Here is a 20,600-nt window from a genome sequence, read left to right on the forward strand (position 1 = left end):
GGCTGGCGATTCTGCAAAGACCAGCCCGGCTCCATCTGTATACCCATTTGTATGGAGGTTTTTTTTAAGAAACATCAAGTTTTGGTGAGAATAATAGAAGTGTAAATTAGTATATAATGAGAATGACAAATATTTGATCAAATAATTACTGTAGCTGAAACATTATGGGGAGAAATAGGTTGTGCACCCTCCCCTACCCCATTTCTGCTTTTGAAAAGGATTGGATTTGTGGTGAGAAAGGGCGTTTCCATGTGATTACAGTACTAGTCTCACACTCTGTCTGCGCTACAGTAATACTAGTCTACTCTGTAAAACTTTGCTGCATATCTCTTTCACATACTGTAGCTATGTCACAAATGATAAGCACAGGCAGAGCCGGCCTTAGGCATAGGCAAACTAGGCAATTGCCTAGGGCATTTGGAATGCCTAGGGGCATCAGCAGCTTCTGCTGATTAAAATGATATGCAGCACGCCTATATTCTGTGTTCACAGTGTTAGCGGCTGTGCGAGTGCTGTCTGTGGGTCGGTTGGTTGTGCAATAGTGTTCGGCATATGTGTGAGGGGCATTATGTTTGTCATGTATAAATGCATTAATAATGTGCGACATATGTGTAACAGGCATTATGTGTGTCATGTGTATAAGGGCATTAATAATGTGCAACATATGTGTAATGGGCATTGTGTGTGTCATGTGTATAAGGGCATTAATAATGTGCAACATATGTGTAAGGGGCATTATGTGTAAGAAGGGCATTAATAAAGGTTTGCATAATGTGTAAGGGGCATTATGGTTATAAGGACATTAATAATGTGTGTCATGTGTAAGGGGCATTACTGTGTGGTATTATCAGGGGTGCCGAGAGAAAGGGGTAGGGGGTACAAATTACCCAGGCCAAAGTCTGATGGAAGGGCCCAGTGGGGGCCCCGGGCCCCCTCCCCTTAAGTGACAGCAGCAGCTGCAGCTCTTCTCTTCCCAGCACACACTGCTTTGTGGTGGGTTGCAGTGTGGCCATGGAGGTGCTGAAAATACAACATTTTCTCAGGATTTTTTTCTAAGGGTATAATGTGAATAATGTGAGGAGTAATGTATATAAGGTAAAGTGGTACTACAGTGTGATATAACGTGAATAAGGGACACCATCGCATTATATAATGTGAATAAAGTGGCACTACTGTGTGGCTTAATTTGAATTGGGGGTACTATTGGGTGGCCATGCCCCTTCCCAGCAAGAACACACCCCTGTTTGGGCTGTGCACCGAATGTGTGCACTGTTTCTATTTAAAATATTGCGGGTAGGAGCACCAAACTGAGGACTGCTATGATGAGGACTGCTATATAATGGTGCTGGGAAAGGGGAGCAGGGTCAGAGGCGGAACTAGTGGCGGTGCTAGGGGGCACCAGCCAAAATCTTGCCTAGGGCATCATTTAGGCTAGGGCCGGCTCTGAGCACAGGTAGAAGATTCACAGCCTACAGTATTTTATGATCTTATTTTACAATACACTGTATTACAGAAAAGTCTTACATTTTCTCCTTCCATTCAGTTGAACCCTTTTGAAGCGTATATTGATTTGCAACACTGCATTCGCAAACTAACCCTCAAACAAAATGTTGGAGGACAACAGGAAAGAAATGAGAAATCCCTTTAAACCAAAGTCTATATATTTTTTCTGATGCACAAGAAGGGATGTTTCATTGAGACCTTTTGAAACATAACAAAATTTAGTAGCCAACACAAACACAGGGCCGAAACTAGGGTTTCCGGCGCCCGGGGCAAGGCAGTCATTTGGTGACCCCCCCCCCCCCCCCCCCCCCCCCCAGTGATGCTGCTGCGAAATTTTCGGGGGGGGGGGGGGGGGGGGGGGGTGGCCTAATTTGGGGGCGTGGCCTATAATCGCTGCTCTCCCGCGAGGCCACGCCCCCATTTTGCCGCTATGGGGGCATGACCCAGAGGCTCTGTGAGCCTCTAGCCATGCCCCCAGCCCCCTGGCTGCGGGAATAGACGCTGTGCGCATGCGCACAGCGTTTATTCCCCGCTGCTTAGTTAGCAGCTGACAGGGGGGACCGGACCAAATGACGCCTTGTCTCTGGCGCCGGAGACCCCCCCCTCCCGCACAGTCCTCTCACCGCCACGGCTGCTGCCCTTCTCCTCCTCATCCCATGCTGCTGATGGTGTAGCCGCATCTTACTTTGACTTCGTCCGTCTCCTACTAGCGCTGCGGCGGGAAGCGCTGATGACTTCAAAAAGACTTGCCGGACGCTGATTGGCTGAATTCAGCCAATCAGCGTCCGGCAAGTCTTTTCGAAGTCATCAGCGCTTCCTGCAGCCGCGCTAGTAGGAGATGGACGGAGTCAAAGTAACATGCCGCTACAGCGTCCACACACCTGTCACCGGACCTCACAGCGCCCCTCACCTCCAGCGCCCGGTGCGCGTGACCCCCCAGCCCCCCCCCTAGTTACGGCCCTGACAAACAGATGGAAAACATAATCAAAAAACATTGGCAGATCTTATTACGTGATACAACCCTCAAAAATGTATTAGAGGAGAAACCAAAGTTTGTGCACAGGAAAGCCAAAACTATAAAAAATAGTGTGGTTACAAAATACAAAAAAAGTAGGGAGTATTAACTCCAAGGGGTTCTACAGATGTTGATCGTGCACTATGAGGGTTATTTTGGTTCACTCTTTCTGACAAATTCCTTCTTAGATGGACAAAACCATGTGCACTGCAGGTGGGGCAGATGTTACTTGTGCAGAGAGAGTTAGATTTGGGTGGGGTTTTACTCACAGCTCTCCTTTACTCCAACACTCAGTGACCATCTTCATACTCATCTCCATCATTGGCCTCAAGCCTCTAGTTGTATGTTGATTGGGTCCTCACTACTTACATTTAAGCTGTAATGTGTATTGATCTGTGGCGCTCTTTATTTGTACTGTATTTTTGTTATTTATTCAATGTTATGCCAAGTTTTGTCTCCCTGTACTGTTCCTTTGTACGGCGCTGCGAAACACTTGTGGCGCCTTATAAATAAAATTATAATAATAATAATAATAATACTCCAAAGTGAGATCTATATTGCAGTGTAAAAATACAGCAGTCCATATTTTCTCTGCAAAAAAACGAAATAACTCACCCAAATCTAATTCTCTCTGTACATTTTACATCTGCCCCCCTGCAGTGCACATGGTTTTGTCCATCTGAGAAGGAATTTGACAGAAAGAGTGAACCAAAATAACCCCCTATGTGTAGAAGCTGTAAAGTTACCTCTACTAAATGGGACAAAAAGTTTAAAGATAGATCAATTTATCACGTCATAGCAAAAATATAGTTTATTTGTTACAATGTACATGTAACAAACAATATATAGGAAGGACCACCAGAAAGCTTAAGGACAGAATGTCGGAATATCAAAAAGGGTCTTGACATCCACAGTGTGTCGTCACATTTTAAAGAGGCCCATGGATGTGATCCTAAATTTCTGATGTTATTCTGTGGTCTCCAAATGGTTAAAGGCAATTAGAGGAAGAATAACTCAGAAGAAATGCTAGCAAAAAGTGAAATGTGAACCATGTCTAACTTTGTCTCATTACATCCTGGTGGGCTCAACCTCGATTTTGAGGTAAAATGGTTCCTTTAGTATCTCCAGTATAGCCCCTTGTTTTTTTTGCTATTAAGATAATCTAACATAGACAGGTCACTTCCGGGAGTCACCAGAAGAACCAGGGCCTTCCTCCCTCCGGAATTGGATATTTAAACATATACACGCAATCTAGGAGGTGTTTTATAGATATCAGACACTGCAAATGCCCACTGAGTAAGATTTATAGCGGTTTTTACTTTTTAATGTTTTCCAGCCAGAAGCAGGATATGGAAACTACTTCTGTAGAAGTACATGCGTTCCACTGCAGTGGAATGCATGCCGCTATATTCATTAGCTGTGACTCTGCATGTTTTGGCACATTAGAATATTTATTTTACACACAATTTGTGTGATATATCTATATCTCATGTATTACGAGTTTTTATTGTATAGAAACTGTAGTATTAATTTAATTATGCTAAAGGGAGGCCTCACTTCACTTTAGGTATAAAAATAGTACCAGGCAGACCTGTATGTTACATCTTGAGAAAGACACAAGATTGTCAAAACGGGTTGGTGTTTTTTACTTACAAGGAGGCAGTATCTAAAAACCGGAGTCAAACTTCATCGTGGAGGGTTACATTTGGACGCCATTCCAGTCTCCCACTGTAGTGTCCTTTTGCCATATTGTCATATGTGCTCCTCAAGCTATTATATATATATATACGCCTTTTATCAATAAAATATTCATTTTTATTATCTGCTTGGTACTTGGTCCTTTGGCCGAACATCAAAGAAACCTTTATGGGAGGATACACCATAAGGATGATGTAAGCGTTCATGTGAGCATACAGATGGAGCCGGCCTCTTTCTTGCAGGGGCTGGCAATTCTATTTCTATTTCTTGCAGCGACCGTCTCTCGCCAGGGGCGCTCGCGCACGAGACGCTCGTACGTGTCCCGTGGCTACGGAGCAATCTCTGTCACCTCCCCCAGTGCCCCTCGCTGCCCCGCCGTCCCCCCTATCCCTGCCCGTCTCCCTGAAGAGGAGACAGGCAGGATGCCGCCGTCCTAAAACTGGGATGCGCGTGCATGTGAGACACATGCGCGTCCCAGTCAGACGGAGCGCCTCTGCGCCGGCATGCTGGCGATCCCCGGGCAAGGTTTAGAGGCACTCCATCTGAGATACCTTTATACATTTGGTGTTCCCATAGTTAATGTAAGCATTCATATTTGCTTCAGCACAAAGGGTGACCCCATAAGGATTGAATCACTACGCCATACCAGAAGAAATACCACTCCTTTGGAAATAATTTATCCATTAGGAACTTGTTTTACATACTACACTATGAATACATTTTCTGTTTGATTTTTTTAATATATGAGAAAATCTCAAGGAGTTTTGAAGCAACCGTAAATATACCCTTCCAATTTTATCCTAACACCTGAACATGTAATTACCGTATATACTTGAGTATAAGTCGACCCGAATATAAGCCGAGGCACCTAATTTTACAACAAAAACACTGGGAAAACTCATTGACTCAAGCGGGACCCTCACTCGAGTATAAGCCGAGGGCTTTTTCAGCATAAAAAATGTTCTGAAAAAGTAGGCTTATACTCGAATATATATATATGGTATACTCATTTATCTTGAGATTGAGCGTGGTTAAAAATACCCATTCTTTGTGTTATATTTTCTTATTTTACATGTTTCTGACCAAATGGCCTAGCCATCACTCAAAGGGCCAGATATATCTATATTTAAAAAGTGATAAAGTGGAGAGTGATAAACTACCAGCCAATTGGCTCCTACCTGTCATTTTTCAAGCCAAGCCTATAATTTGGCAGTTAAGAGCTGATTGGTGTTTATCACTCTTTGAAGCTTGATACTGGACCTCAGTGTGAAATTGATATGACCACTGTTTCCTATCAAACACTGACACCAGTTTTCCAGAAAATGCAGTCAGCAAAAAAAACCTGAATGCGGTGACTGCAGATTCAGACATCTTCCAAATGCATTATTTAGATCACACAGATCTGGTCAGAGGTTGGACAATTTGTGTGGCTAAATTGGGGACATATCCAATTACTAGTTCTTTATTCAAGACAGATGTATGAGCCAAGAGTCAGGACTTTTAATCAGTTCTACAACCTTAGCCCTTACTGACTGATAGCTGCCCTGATGTGTGACCCTTGGCTGCATTGTGCAAAATATTATTCCTGTAATTAATGTATCATAATCCCATATTCCTAATTAAATGTATCTGTTCAAAAAAGAATTAAAAATACAATAGTACAGGCAGGGGCGCTTTATAGAGGAGGAGATGTGTGCAGACTTAGTCAGTGCCCCCTTCTCTCTAGCCAACAGCGCTGTAGCCTCTGGGCCCTAGGGTCCCTAGCACTGTCCCGGGTCTCCCCCAGGGGCCCATGTGCACCATAAACACTGCGCCCATTATAAATACGTTATTGAGTGATACATATTATTTAGAGACAGATAAACTGCAGATTTTTTCTTTGGTCTCTTTCACCTGTAACCAAGTAATGCAAAGCTGTGTCATGGGAGTAACAGTCTACTCTGTTGTTGTGTTAATGTCCCATGCTGTTTAGCATCCCATACAATACGTAGGATCAATGCACATACAGATATTTGTTAGACAAGCTGGTCCCTTGACACAACCACCACTGTACATTATATTAGGTAAGATGATGTACTGAATTATTCAGCATCTATGTGAAATTAAAATGGAATGTTTGTATTAGTGCAGCAAAAAATAATATTATTGTTATTATAAATGTTGGTAGAACTCTCGAGCCTTTCTTATGTGAAAGAGTGACTTCTATTTTCTACATGTTTATTAAGCACAAGCATGCTTCTCCACTTGCAATGATGAGGTTACAGAGTCTTCTAGCTCTGGGATAATGAATACTTGTTTACAAGTAATAGATCCTTTTGTGCTTTGTAATAGAGTTGTATAGTTTAGGTGGCTCAGTTTAATGGCCTGTTACACAGAGGTCACAATGCATCAATGAAGGTTGTACGTAGATTATGTGCTGTAGGCAGCTAGTGCATTGTATAATCTTCCAGATATCACACATCATATCAGATTCCCTATGGCCAGTATAAGCAAACAGAGAGGAAGGCAGACTTTGATGTTGCTCATGTACAATCTGGTACGGTAACAAGATTTTGTAATCCTTACACAGGTTAAATCAACATTGGATGAAGTCCTTGAAAAGCTCCCTGAAGAATTTAATATTCCGGAACTTATGGCAAAGGTGGAAGAGAGAACTCCATACATTGTAGTTGCTTTCCAGGAATGTGAGAGGATGAACATGCTCACTAGTGAGATGAGACGTTCCCTCAAAGAGCTTGATTTAGGGCTGAAGGTAAGGAAGCTTGCATTCTATGGGGCAAACTTACTAATGCTTCTAAAAGTCAACTGAATATCATCCTGCGATCTCCTATCACTTTAGATGGGAGTTCGAGGTTAATAACAGTTTAATTCACCGGTGTGTTTTAATTATGTGAATAGAATGCACATTTGATTGGAAAAAACCCAAAAGCTCTTGAAGGGCATGGAACTTAGCGCTCTGAGAGGACACATCTGTCATAACATAACAGAATTGTTTCCTTGCAAGTTTTTAGGTTCTTTTCATGTCCCTAAAATAGAAGACTCCAGGATTAGAAGCTTTTGGAGATAAGGTCTCCCACATTGGAATTTGCCATTGCTTTCAAGAAGATTATTGAACTTGAAAGTCAATGAGTTGTACAGAAACGCAAATCATTAGCTGGCCCATTGACCTCTATTAACATATACAAATCATCCTGAAAATAATGTGATTGCGTTCCAGGTTCTATGCATTACTGCACATGTTCATTTACAAACTATGCAGAATTGGTTAAAATAAATGTTAAATACAAACCACTGTAGCACCTAACTGTGAGGGTTATCTGAACTGATCGCAGGGCTGCTTGTTTGCGGAGCTCTGCGATCACGTATATGCCACCCAACCAGAGTGAAATCCCCCCCCGTGCAAGGATGAGATAAGCTTACAGCCCGGCGATTAGCTGTAAATCAGTTCACAATCAATCACCATCATATGATTTTTCCACTGTGTGCAGTCTGTGTGTAGCCTGTGGCCGCGTTAGTAACATCTTTGTGCATTCCCAGCATAAAACACTGGGGAACTCTGGACTTCCTGAACACAACTCTCATATTATGAGACATTATATTTTGTTAGAATTATAATGGGAATAAAATATTTCAAATGCTCAAATTAATATATACAGTGTATGTGTAACTGAATATTTGTAGAAACATTGTTCGTGTTTAATTAAAAAACGGATTCAAATGTTAAACTTTTTTCAACCTATCTGTCTATCAGGGTGAATTGACCATGACTAGCGATATGGAAAATTTGCAGAACGCAATTTTTCTGGACCAAGTTCCTGAATCATGGACCAAGAGAGCATATCCGTCAATGGCTGGTCTAGCCAGCTGGTTTGTTGATCTTCTCAGCCGTATAAAGGAGCTGGAGACCTGGACAGGGGACTTTGCTTTACCATCTGCGGTCTGGCTGGCTGGCTTCTTCAATCCTCAGTCTTTCCTTACAGCTATCATGCAGTCTATGGCCAGGAAGAACGAGTGGCCCCTTGATAAGATGACACTACAATGCGATGTGACGAAGAAGAATAGAGAGGACTTTAGCAGTCCTCCACGAGAAGGTGCCTACGTCCATGGCCTGTTTATGGAGGGAGCACGGTGGGATACCCAGGTAAAACAGTTCTCTGTATTAAGATAACGTAGGGTACCAGTAGCTCTATTAACATTTTAGGCACTCCCATGTAGACCCATTAGATGCAACAGGAAACAGCTGCTGCCTTTTTACTACAAATGGACATTTTAACATTGTTTAAGTTTCTCCTGTTGGCTGTATCACAGGCCTTTAATGTTGGCCTGCATGCCATACTATCTTATTCTATTTACAGTGAACACTATCATTTTACGGATTTGCCTTGTTATTTTAAGCTAAAAACAACTGGTAGATGTAAGAGAGTTTTGTCCTCACCAGATCTAGTCTCATTAGAACAGTCTTAAAATGTAAATGTTTTTGTTAGTAGCACTACAAAACCTGTGGTTCTACCCCTGCTACGTGGGTACAGCAATGTGGCACTACAAACCCTGCCATTCCTACCCCTGCTGCGTGAGCAGTGAAATGTAGCACTACAGTACATTCCCTGACATTTTTACTCCTGCCATGTGAGCATAGCCAGATTAGGGGAGGTGCAGGGCATACTGTATGCTGGCTCTCCTTTTTTCGTAGGCCCCAGCCGGTAGAGCACAGTGACATCACTAGCTCTCCTGATTTCTGTCCCGTGTGTAAATACTACAGAGGCTGCTGCTATTCTTACATGTATCAAGATAGATGATACAGTAGATGTTTAAGCTGTCTTTATTCCACTAAAATAATTTTTTTATAAAACAGTTGTCTCTCAATTTGGTGGAGCTATAAAAACAGTACCCAGGCATTATTAAACAATTAGTTTGAATCTAATATACGCCATTGATTTAAATTTAATATGCACAATACCTCCCAACATGACCCATTCCAGGAGGGCCAAATCCTCTCTACCTGGACTTCCCTCTTAATTTATGATTGCTGTCAACTGTACTAAAATTCCTATAGTATCAATTAAAGTATTTTTATACAGGTGACCCCAATCATATATTAAGAGAGAAGTGATAGAGAGTATTTTGTCCCTCCTGGAATGTTGAGAAATATCCCCAACCTTACCCAGGCCACACTGCCTTAAGTGCCCCAGGCTTTCCCAAGTCTTAATCCGACCCTGCATGTGAGTACAGCAATGTAGTCCCTGCCACGTGAGTACAGCAATGCAATGTAGTACTCAATGTAGTTCTTACCCCTGCCATGTGAGTACAGCAATGTACTGTAATTCTCAATGTAGTTCCTACCCCTGCCATGTGAGTACAGCAATGTAGTACTACAACGTAGTCCCTGCCATGTGAGTACAGCAATGTACTGTAGTACTCATTGTAATTCCTACCCCTGCCATGTAAGTACAGCAATGTATTACTACAATGTAGTTCCTACCCCAGCCATGTGAGTACAGCAATGTATTAAACATGCAATGTTATCCTCTTTTATCCTGTTGCCAATTATCTTCAAGAAGCTTCATTACAATTTTAAAGGACTCATCTAAGTGGGTCATCTGGCACATTATCTGAGTGTTTAGTTATTCCCCTTCTACAAGATCAGCTTTATATATTAGAAAGCTGGTCTTTGAAAGTGTGTGTGTGTGAGAGAGAGCAAGTCTGTGCACTAATTAACAAAGGACAATCTTCAAGGTTGACTGGTAAAGTGAGATCCAAAACAAAGACAATGGATGTGTCAAATTTTCTTTTTACATGACCAGACCTAGTTGACAGCCCTAAAGGAGACAAAGAACAATATGTAACTAATTAGTTTGCCTTTGATTTTCAAGGTTTCAGAAAAACGTGTATTCAACTGGAAATGTAAACATGCTACATTTGTACTGTGTATGATCATTTACAAGACCACCGAGTATTGGGAAGAGGAAAATACAGACTTTATTTAATAGGTATATGTTTCATACTATGGCTGGACAGTTTCAGTCCATTCCAATCAGACTAATGGGTGGTGCTTCCTATGGGTCCCTTCATAGGCAAAGAGCAGTCTGAACAGTCCATAAACGCCAGCATAATAAAGTTGATTCGAAATCTAGAAATAAAGTAAACTTATGGGGCCCTACACACGGGGCAATTGAGGGCATTTTCTAAGCAATCTAACTAGATTGATAAGAAAATGCCCCTACATCGCTCCGTGCGTAGGGGCCATAGCAATGTACGGCCCCATGCATCACTACTGCGGGGCGATTAATATCCAGCATGCTGGATAAATCTAGTTGATTGCCGGACAGATTGGTTTGGAAAAGTAAACTCCTTCTTTAATGGACAAAACCATGTGCACTGCAGGAGGGGCAGATGTGGCGTGCAGTGTTACATTTGGGCGAGTTAATTTTGTTTTTGTGCAGAGTAAATACTGGCTGCTTTATTTTTACACTGCAATTTAGATTTCAATTTGAACACACCCCACCCAAATGCACATGTTACATCAGCCCCACCTGCAATGCACATGGTTTTGTCTATTAAAGAGTTTGCCTTTGCAAACCAAACTGAATTAGGCCCATGGTCTCAGTACACCTTCTAAACCCCCATACTGAGTGTGATGACACACCTTGATAGGTATCACCATAGTAATGTCCTAATGTTTACTGAAAAAAGGTATACTTGTGGGAAGATGGATTATGCTGAAGGCTGATCTAATATGTGCAACCACCCCCACAAGAGAGAGCATATACCTGTTGCTTAGGCCATGTCCTGTCCTGTCTTCTATTAGAGCTTGCAAGGCTAGCATCATTCTAATACCCCTTTCCTCTCTTAAACAGTAAACTACCGGTTTTTTTTTTGCCTTTTTAAATGGGTAGAGTTGCAGTGGGAATGCTCCAGGTTGCTTTACCCGTTTAACAAATACCGGTATTTGTGAAACGGGTAAAAAGCAGTGTTTTAGACGTTTAAAAGCTGTTTTTTTCAACAGTGGGAAAGGGGTATTCATTCTACTGTAACCAGCACCAGGCTGAAAGATCCGGGGCTGGTATTAAAAAAATCAGGAATCCCGGCAAATAGGGGCTCTGCTGATTTTTCAAAACTAGCCCCAGGCTCCAGGGCCGGTTCCCAAAATGCGGGGGACAAAATGACTAGGGGTCCCCCGTATTTTAAGAACCAGCCCCAGGCCCAACCAGCTAGCAGGGTAATGACACAGGAGCTGAGAAATTCGGCTCCTGATTGGCCGCTAGGCAGCCGTGAGCGGGTACCGGCCGGGTGATATGCGACTTGGACTACGGCAGAAAGAAGAGGACGGGATCTTGGCCGGAGGACCTTGGTGAGTAGGATTTTCATCCACAGGTACCCCTATGGATTTCTTCGGATCCTGAAGCCCTGGACCCTGCAGCCCTGGACCCCGGACCCAGGGATCTACCTACGGGCTCAAGATAGGTAAGTATCAGTATGTGTAAAACGTATGAAACTTTTATTGTTCTTGGTTGTCAGTGTGTTTATTTAACTATTTCTTGTACTGTGGAACTACAAGTGCCAACGGGCCCTTTAATGCCCCACATGCTGGGACTTGTGGTTCTCCATGTCCCAGCATGCGGGGGAGGCTTGCTGGGACTCATAGTTCCACAGTATAAGACAATAGTTTATTCTATTTTTTTTTACACCATTTAATCAGCCCGGTAATTTAAGCACCGCTCCAGGGTCACCGGGGACAGCACCAGGCTTCAGCCTGGCCACGTAAGTCCTGGATGGGGGGGGGGCATTATTGGGGGGGTCCCCACTTCACCAGGACCCCTGGCCAGGCTGACCTGTCACAGGGCTGAATGCTTTGCCGGGGGGACTTGTATAAAAAGTCTCTCCCCGGCTGTGGCATTACCCTGCTGGCTGGTTAGGCCTGGTTCTTACAATACGGGGGACCCCTAGTCATTTTGACCCCTGTATTTTGGGAACCAGTCCCGGCCCTGGAGCTGGTTTTAAAAAAATCAGCAGAGCCCCTTGCCGGGTTTCCTGATTTTTTAATACCAGCCCGACTCTTTCAGCCTGGTGCTGGTTACAGCAGGGGGGGGGGGGGGGGGGGGGGGTGTTAAATGGCCCTCCAGATGTTGTGAAACTACACATCCCAGCATGCTTTGCCACAGTTTTGCTATTAGAGAATACTAAAACTATTGCAAAGCATGTAGGGATGTGCAGTTTCACAACATCTGGAGGGCCAACGTTGGACATGCCTGGTTTAAAGGGTTTTTAAACGGGTAAGTGTGAATGTGACAAAAACGGCTTTTAAATGGTAATTTACAGTTTAAAGCTGCAGTCCGAAAGGGTCTTTATGGCTCTTACCTGTTTAAAAATAACGGGTCATTACCCGTTTAGGCAGTGGGAAAGCAGCATAAGTCACTAGACAGTGGAGCTAATGTAATTGTATTTGAACATAAGCCTGAGTGATATGGAAAACTGTATTTCTGTCATGTAAACATTGTAGGAGAGGGACGGAAGAACAATAGGAATGGCTGGTTGACGGGTTATGGGAAAAGGATGCCTGTATAGTATAAACCAGAACCTTGCAGCTGGTTGCTAGGTATAGCGAGGGGGTATGGAAAACTGGAGCGCATCATTGTATAGGTTTGAGGTAATGGGAAAGTGATGTCCAAATACAACATTTTATTTGGACAATAGATTAAATATATATTTATATATTTAATAAATAATTATTTGTTTCCAATAAAACAGCTCTAATATGTGGGCTAAAGTTGGCTAACACAAATTCACTCTCCCCTGTACAATTTATATCAATAGGACAGTTTTCCAAGGAACAAGAATGAATAACAAATGGCTGCTCATAAACACATTAATAAACTGCATCTATCCTCCATCTGCAAATAATCATTTATCATTAATATATGTGTTGTGCTTAAAACCCAGAAATGTTCCTCATCTCTAAGATAATTTATCTGCAATTAGACAGTTTTTTGGGGGGGTTGAACAGAATATGTAAAGTAGAATCCTGTAGACATAGTTTCCATGGCAAAGTATAATCAGATATGATGTAATTCTGTTTCAGAAGGAAACTTGGGAACAGTTTGCTACAGCTCAGAAAATGTTAGTTTATATTATATAGATGAAATAAAATATCACAGCAGCTGGCATGTAACCCATGGGGCTGCGCTGTCCAGGAGATATACAGCTATAAATAACACACACACATATATATGGTCAATGGGATCCGGCACTCCGATACAAACTGATGGCCCCGGTGCCCTCCGAAGGAAGACAATACAGCGTAGTATGTGGCGCTGGCGGCACTCGATATATATATATATATATATATATATATATATATATAATGTATGGCCCCTGGAAAGGACATGGCACCCTAATATCACTCACGGACATTAGCAATATGCACTGCTTTAGAGAGAAACCATTGACCATATACATTAGAGTGACCAACCATCCCGGTTTGCCCGGGACTGTCCTGATTTAGACCTCCTAAATTGTTGGTGTTGTTGCCTGGTGACGTGCCGGGCAGCTCACTGCTCTATCCGGCCGCACAGCATTAGACTTGGAGTGTTGGAGGGGAAGCTGTTACGCGGTGTGCGACGCCACCTCCCCATCATTGGTTAGTTCGGCCGCCGCGTGACCGCGTCCCCTCCCACTCTCCCAGTAATGCTGTGCAGCCAGCCAGGGCGGGTGCGGTCAGGCAGCATTACTGGGAGCGCGGCCACGTTAATGACCTGCTGCTGCCTGTGCTGGTGAGCCCCTGGCGTGACTGAAGGAGGGAGGTGAAGGCAGTGACCCGACGGCTGCTGGAGGCTGGAGCCTGCGAATCGACTCTGCGACTCTCTGAGACTGTCAGTCTGCTCTGCGTCTGCGACGGTGTGCTGCTGAGTGTGGCCCCTGCCTGTATATGCGGCCAGGTGAGTCACTCTGTGAGGTGGGGGGGGTTGTCGAGCCCGCGACCCCCTGTCCCGGGTTGGCCCTATGGAAAGTAGGTCACCCTAATACACATAGCCAAATTAAGGGGGGAAGCAGGGCATACTGTACCCCAGGCCCCCAGCCAGAGCACACTAACATTGCTAGCTGTTGCTCTTATGCAGAAGCAGGCAGTCAGAATGCAAGCAGAACAATATGTGTAGTGCAGGTCAAGACACAGTAGTATCAGATTCCATGATCTACCAATGGAACTTTCCAGGGTCCAACTTCTCCTCTTCCCCATCTAGGTGTCTGGACATTATTAAACTATTAAAACTTTAAAACTAATATACACCATTAGTTTAAATTTAATATACACAATTCATACACCCCAAAATGACCCATTCCAGGAGGGACAAGAAACAAAAATGTTTGCAAAGAATCCGCTTGATGGCACCAGAAACAGATCCCGGGTGTCAGTCCATGGGCAATGATTTACTACTTATAGAGCAGAGGTTTTCAAACTCATTCCTAAGGGCCCCATGCAGTTCATGTTTTCCAGTTCTCCTGTGTTTTTTTAAAAATATGTGACAGTTGGTGATATACTGCCTGTTGACCTGTTAAACATGACCTGTGTGGGCTCCGAGTATGAGAACCACTGTTACAAAGTATTACAAAGTATTAAACTCCTAAATGTAGTTGAAATTCATTTGTACTTACCCAGTGGCATAACAATAACCCCGCAGCAGCGGGGAGGAGCTGTCTAAGTGCGGGCGCCGGGTGTATGCGGGGCTATTGTAACGCCGCCGACACAGACCCGCAGATTTACTTATATTCGCTGTAGTCCTGGCTCTTCCCTGGCTTCTGATGCTTTGGAAAGGGACGGACCATCATAAAATGCCCGCCCCCACATAGCAGACCTTTTGTGGTGGTCCGTTTTTCAAAGCGGAGGCCAGGATGGGAGCCGGGGCCGCACCGCAAACAAGATCTGCTGGTGGGGTGGTGATATGGGGTGCTGACATAGGCGGCCGGTGGAGCGCTGCCAAATTATTGGCGGGGGGCGCAATAATTATAGTTACGCCACTGTACTCACCCTTTTCATTTCAAATTCTGTCATGTTTTGTCCCATTTCATTTCCTCTCCATACTAATTCGGTTTCATGTCACCACCCCTGCTGCAGTACAAGGTATACATGCGTTTCTGACCTTAGCAGTTGACTAAAATCTCTTTAAATGCCAGGAACATAAGTTATTCTTTCCCTGCAGTATAAGGGATATCAGGACATGCTACCAGAGTTTTTCTGATCACTTAAAAAATAGAAAGGTGACATCTCATTGGGTGCTGCATATACAGGCATGACCAATTCATTTGGGCACAACTGTATGCAAGAATTGGTATTTAACTCAATAGAAGGTAGGGTTTTTTGGGTGGTTCAATCGCACAAGATTGCAATATTAGAGATTGTTATAGTGTTATAATAGGCCCTCTGCGAGTATTCATGTTTGTTGATGTAACACTTGGGGGTGCAGAGGTGTGCCACCACAGACAATTATTGAACAGAATATATCAAAAGACAGGCTAGGGATTGTCAAAGGTGTGGTGCACCAGAAAAGAGAAATTAATTTTTACACATAAAATATACCTTTTATTGGTTTCTTTTAAAAACTGCGAAATATACAAACTAACATATAACATAAAACAGTGAGTACAGTGATTTTAAAAACTGCACGTGCGGTGTCAGCATGCAATGCCTCCTACTGTGACGATCCACTCTCCTGATAGTTAATACACGTGTGTGTCCCTTTAAAGTATCTGTTGGCTTACACTAGCCTTATTACAGATATCAACGGGTGAGTGTATTGGCAAAAAGGAAATTTTTATTATTTGAGTGATCTATATAGGTATCACTAGTGTCTCTTATTGAATAAAGTAAATATCCCTGAGTATATGCTGGGGTTGAGATGGTGGGATTTGGTACCTCTGTTAAAGAGTATAATTACTGAGAGATATATAGTATAATATCAAATTGGACCAATCCCCCAATCCCCTGGTGTGTATGGTATTCACAGTGTATGTGGTGTTCGGTGCACACTTGGATTGTGGATCTGATATTTGCCTTATGTAGGTATGTTAGCTCAGTTTATTCTGGGGGGTAATTTCCCAATTGGGTCCCCTTTTAAACTATTACCACAATTTACAGGTTATTGCACTATCTCAGAACACCAATACCGATTTTATACACATATTTCACGAGTAGTGTTAACAGGGTATAAATGTGTCTGCTGGTGACCTGGTCAGAATAATTCCCTAATTTATAGGTCTGTTATTGTACCATTAATTTGGTGCTCACCAAAAAAGGGGGGTTTTTAACAGCAACAATGAGGACGATGACACTATCTGTCTATATTTGGTACTTGTCCTGCTGTCAATAGCCCTCGTTTGATAGCAATACATATAATTTCATGCAGTGTTGTTATTAATACTCTCCACGGGGTTTTTACAGCAGATTTGAGGACAGAGACATTGTTTGTCTATGAATAACCGTCCTGCTATTATTAGCCCTCGTTGCGGAGTTGCATTTTATTACAATGTATAATATGTGCCGCTACATATGGTTAGGTCAAAGTGGTGACCGTATGTGTTAGTTAATCTTGTAGTCGGCGGTACACAGCCGCGTGGGAACAGAGCGGTCGGGTCTCACATGTAATGCTGGAGACCGGATTATGTAACCCTCTCGGGTGCTCAAAGGAGTCCCAGGAGCTGTTAGGTTCACCTTCGGCAGACACAATAAGTTATAATAGTAATTGAATCATTAGAGTCCTTACAAGGACTAGCATAGGAGACACAGTGATCAAATATCAATAGGAGTCCTTACAAGGACTATATCATAGCACAGATTGAGGCATGCAAGTGAAGCGACCGCACGGCTAAGGTGGCCGGCGTACGCTTCGCAGATCTTCCTCAGGGCGGAAGCGTACGCCGGCCACCTTAGCCGTGCGGTCGCTTCACTTGCATGCCTCAATCTGTGCTATGATATAGTCCTTGTAAGGACTCCTATTGATATTTGATCACTGTGTCTCCTATGCTAGTCCTTGTAAGGACTCTAATGATTCAATTACTATTATAACTTATTGTGTCTGCCGAAGGTGAACCTAACAGCTCCTGGGACTCCTTTGAGCACCCGAGAGGGTTACATAATCCGGTCTCCAGCCTTACATGTGAGACCCGACCGCTCTGTTCCCACGCGGCTGTGTACCGCCGACTACAAGATTAACTAACACATACGGTCACCACTTTGACCTAACCATATGTAGCGGCACATATTATACATTGTAATAAAATGCAACTCCGCAACGAGGGCTAATAATAGCAGGACGGTTATTCATAGACAAACAATGTCTCTGTCCTCAAATCTGCTGTAAAAACCCCGTGGAGAGTATTAATAACAACACTGCATGACATTATATGTATTGCTATCAAACGAGGGCTATTGACAGCAGGACAAGTACCAAATATAGACAGATAGTGTCATCGTCCTCATTGTTGCTGTTAAAAACCCCCCTTTTTTGGTGAGCACCAAATTAATGGTACAATAACAGACCTATAAATTAGGGAATTATTCTGACCAGGTCACCAGCAGACACATTTATACCCTGTTAACACTACTCGTGAAATATGTGTATAAAATCGGTATTGGTGTTCTGAGATAGTGCAATAACCTGTAAATTGTGGTAATAGTTTAAAAGGGGACCCAATTGGGAAATTACCCCCCAGAATAAACTGAGCTAACATACCTACATAAGGCAAATATCAGATCCACAATCCAAGTGTGCACCGAACACCACATACACTGTGAATACCATACACACCAGGGGATTGGGGGATTGGTCCAATTTGATATTATACTATATATCTCTCAGTAATTATCCTCTTTAACAGAGGTACCAAATCCCACCATCTCAACCCCAGCATGTACTCAGGGATATTTACTTTATTCAATAAGAGACACTAGTGATACCTATATAGATCACTCAAATAATAAAAATTTCCTTTTTGCCAATACACTCACCCGTTGATATCTGTAATAAGGCTAGTGTAAGCCAACAGATACTTTAAAGGGACACACACGTGTATTAACTATCAGGAGAGTGGATCGTCACAGTAGGAGGCATTGCATGCTGACACCGCACGTGCAGTTTTTAAAATCACTGTACTCACTGTTTTATGTTATATGTTAGTTTGTATATTTCGCAGTTTTTAAAAGAAACCAATAAAAGGTATATTTTATGTGTAAAAATTAATTTCTCTTTTCTGGTGCACCACACCTTTGACAATCCCTACCCTGTCTTTTGATATATTTAACTCAATAGGGAAGAGGCGCGGACAGGAACTTAATTCAGCAGGGCACACTATTGCCTTAATTATTTCTTGTTACTACTGTACATGCATTCTGATGTGATGTAGGGTACAAGCAATAAAGTCATATTGTAAATGTATTGTTGCTACTAGCAGTAAGTAGTTCTTGATTTAGTTTTACAGAATTACAAACTAACCCTGATCAATAACTTTTACTTGCTTTATCAGTAAACCAATAACATGAACCTGTTAGTATTTATGTGCCATTTATAACATGGTTCTACTATTATTTTACAGACTGGCATTATCACAGATGCGAGGCTGAAGGAACTGACTCCAAGCATGCCCGTCATCTTTATCAAGGCTATCCCTGTGGATAAACAAGAGACCCGCAACATATATGCCTGTCCTGTGTATAAGACCCGCCAGAGAGGACCAACCTATGTATGGACATTTAATCTGAAGACAAAGGAGAACCCATCAAAATGGGTTCTAGCTGGACTTGCCCTACTTTTACAAATTTAATTTACATATTTAAATCATTTATTATTATTGCATAGATAATATTTTCTTCAGTTCACTTGCTGGGTTACTGAATTCAAAATTGTTCTTTTACGACAATTATACTTTCACTTGCACAAAAGGAACATTTGCACCTTATACAAATGTAGAAGACCCAGTATTATTGGAGATGCTGTGTTATTCAATGCACTAATGCGGTTACTTAGTTATACTGCATCAATAAAGCATCTTCTCTTACATTGTATTAGTTACTTCAAAATTGGATGCCATGTCACCCTGGATGGGTGGTATTTTAACTAGTTCTATAGGATAGTGATTGTAGAGATCTAGAGAATAAATTACTGCATACAGGGCCTGATTAAAGGTTCCAGGTGCCCTAGGCTAATACAAATGTAGCTCCCAATGTAATACTTCTAAATCACATTTATGAGCACTAAGGGACTCACCAGTCATACTGCCCATGTACATGTAACAAAGTTTGTGCAACTGGAATGTAGGATCTAATGCTTGTGGCATGGGAAGGACACTTTGGCTTTAGGCTGCCCAGCTGGTGCTGTAGCACAGTGTATATTACGTAATGGTTCCAAGAGTAAAGCTGGGTACACATCTATACAATCCCTGTTTTCTTGCGACCGTTCGACCGACCGTAGAGGCGTTGGACCGTCCACAAACAACAGCCGATACGCGCGTACACACCTGTACAATTTTACTTGCGACGTCCGATGTACTCCCGTCCAAACACTCGCAAGACAAAGATTGTACCACTGTACACACTCTCTCGATTGTCATTATTATTGCATGATGGTGCACCCATGTTGCACAGGTACATGTAGTAAAAAGATGTAGTCAGCCGGCAGGGTGACTAGAGACAGACATACGGCAAATAGCTGGGATGTGCGTCTAGATGTAGTCAGCCGGCAGGGTGACTAGAGACAGACATACGGCAAATAGCTGGGGTGTGCGTCTAGATGTAGTCAGCCGGCAGGGTGACTAGAGACAGACATACGGCAAATAGCCGAGGTGTGTGTCTAGATGTAGTCAGCCGGCAGGGTGACTAGAGACAGACATATGGTAAATCGCTGGGGTGTGCGTCTAGATGTAGTCAGCCGGCAGGGTGACTAGAGACAGACATACGGCATTTAGCCAGGGTGTGCGTCTAGATGTAGTCAGCCGGCAGGGTGACTAGAGACAGACATACGACAAATAGCTGGGGTGTGCGTCTAGATGTAGTCAGCCGGCAAGGTGACTAGAGACAGACATACAGCAAATAGCCGAGGTGTGCGTCTAGATGTAGTCAGCCGGCAGGGTGACTAGAGACAGACATATGGCAAATCGCTGGGGTGTGCGTCTAGATGTAGTCAGCCGGCAGGGTGACTAGAGACAGACATACGGCATTCAGCCGGGGTGTGCGTCTAGATGTAGTCAGCCGGCAGGGTGACTAGAGACAGACATACGACAAATAGCTGGGGTGTGCGTCTAGATGTAGTCAGCCGGCAAGGTGACTAGAGACAGACATACAGCAAATAGCCGAGGTGTGCGTCTAGATGTAGTTAGCCGGCAGGGTGTCTAAAGACAGACA

General features: G+C 43.1%; 1 protein-coding gene across 2 annotated transcripts in view; it reads left to right on the forward strand.

Annotated features, from left to right (window-relative positions):
• Window positions 1–19,758, forward strand: part of DNAH9 (dynein axonemal heavy chain 9) — a 367,658-nt gene extending 347,900 nt beyond the window's left edge. The window contains exons 69-71 of one of the 2 annotated variants that reach the window (XM_083148325.1): window positions 6,786–6,968; window positions 7,968–8,357; window positions 18,797–19,758. In XM_083148325.1, coding sequence (XP_083004451.1) covers window positions 6,786–6,968; window positions 7,968–8,357; window positions 18,797–19,024 — 801 coding nt within the window. In that variant the 3' untranslated portion in view covers window positions 19,025–19,758. The remainder of the gene's footprint in view (window positions 1–6,785; window positions 6,969–7,967; window positions 8,358–18,796) is intronic. The other variant, XM_083148326.1, reaches the window with a different exon arrangement.
• The last annotated feature ends 842 nt before the right edge of the window (window positions 19,759–20,600 follow it).

The sequence above is a fragment of the Crinia signifera genome, chromosome 6 (assembly GCF_055691185.1).
Source record: "Crinia signifera chromosome 6, ASM5569118v1, whole genome shotgun sequence".
NCBI classification, from domain to species: domain Eukaryota; kingdom Metazoa; phylum Chordata; class Amphibia; order Anura; family Myobatrachidae; genus Crinia; species Crinia signifera.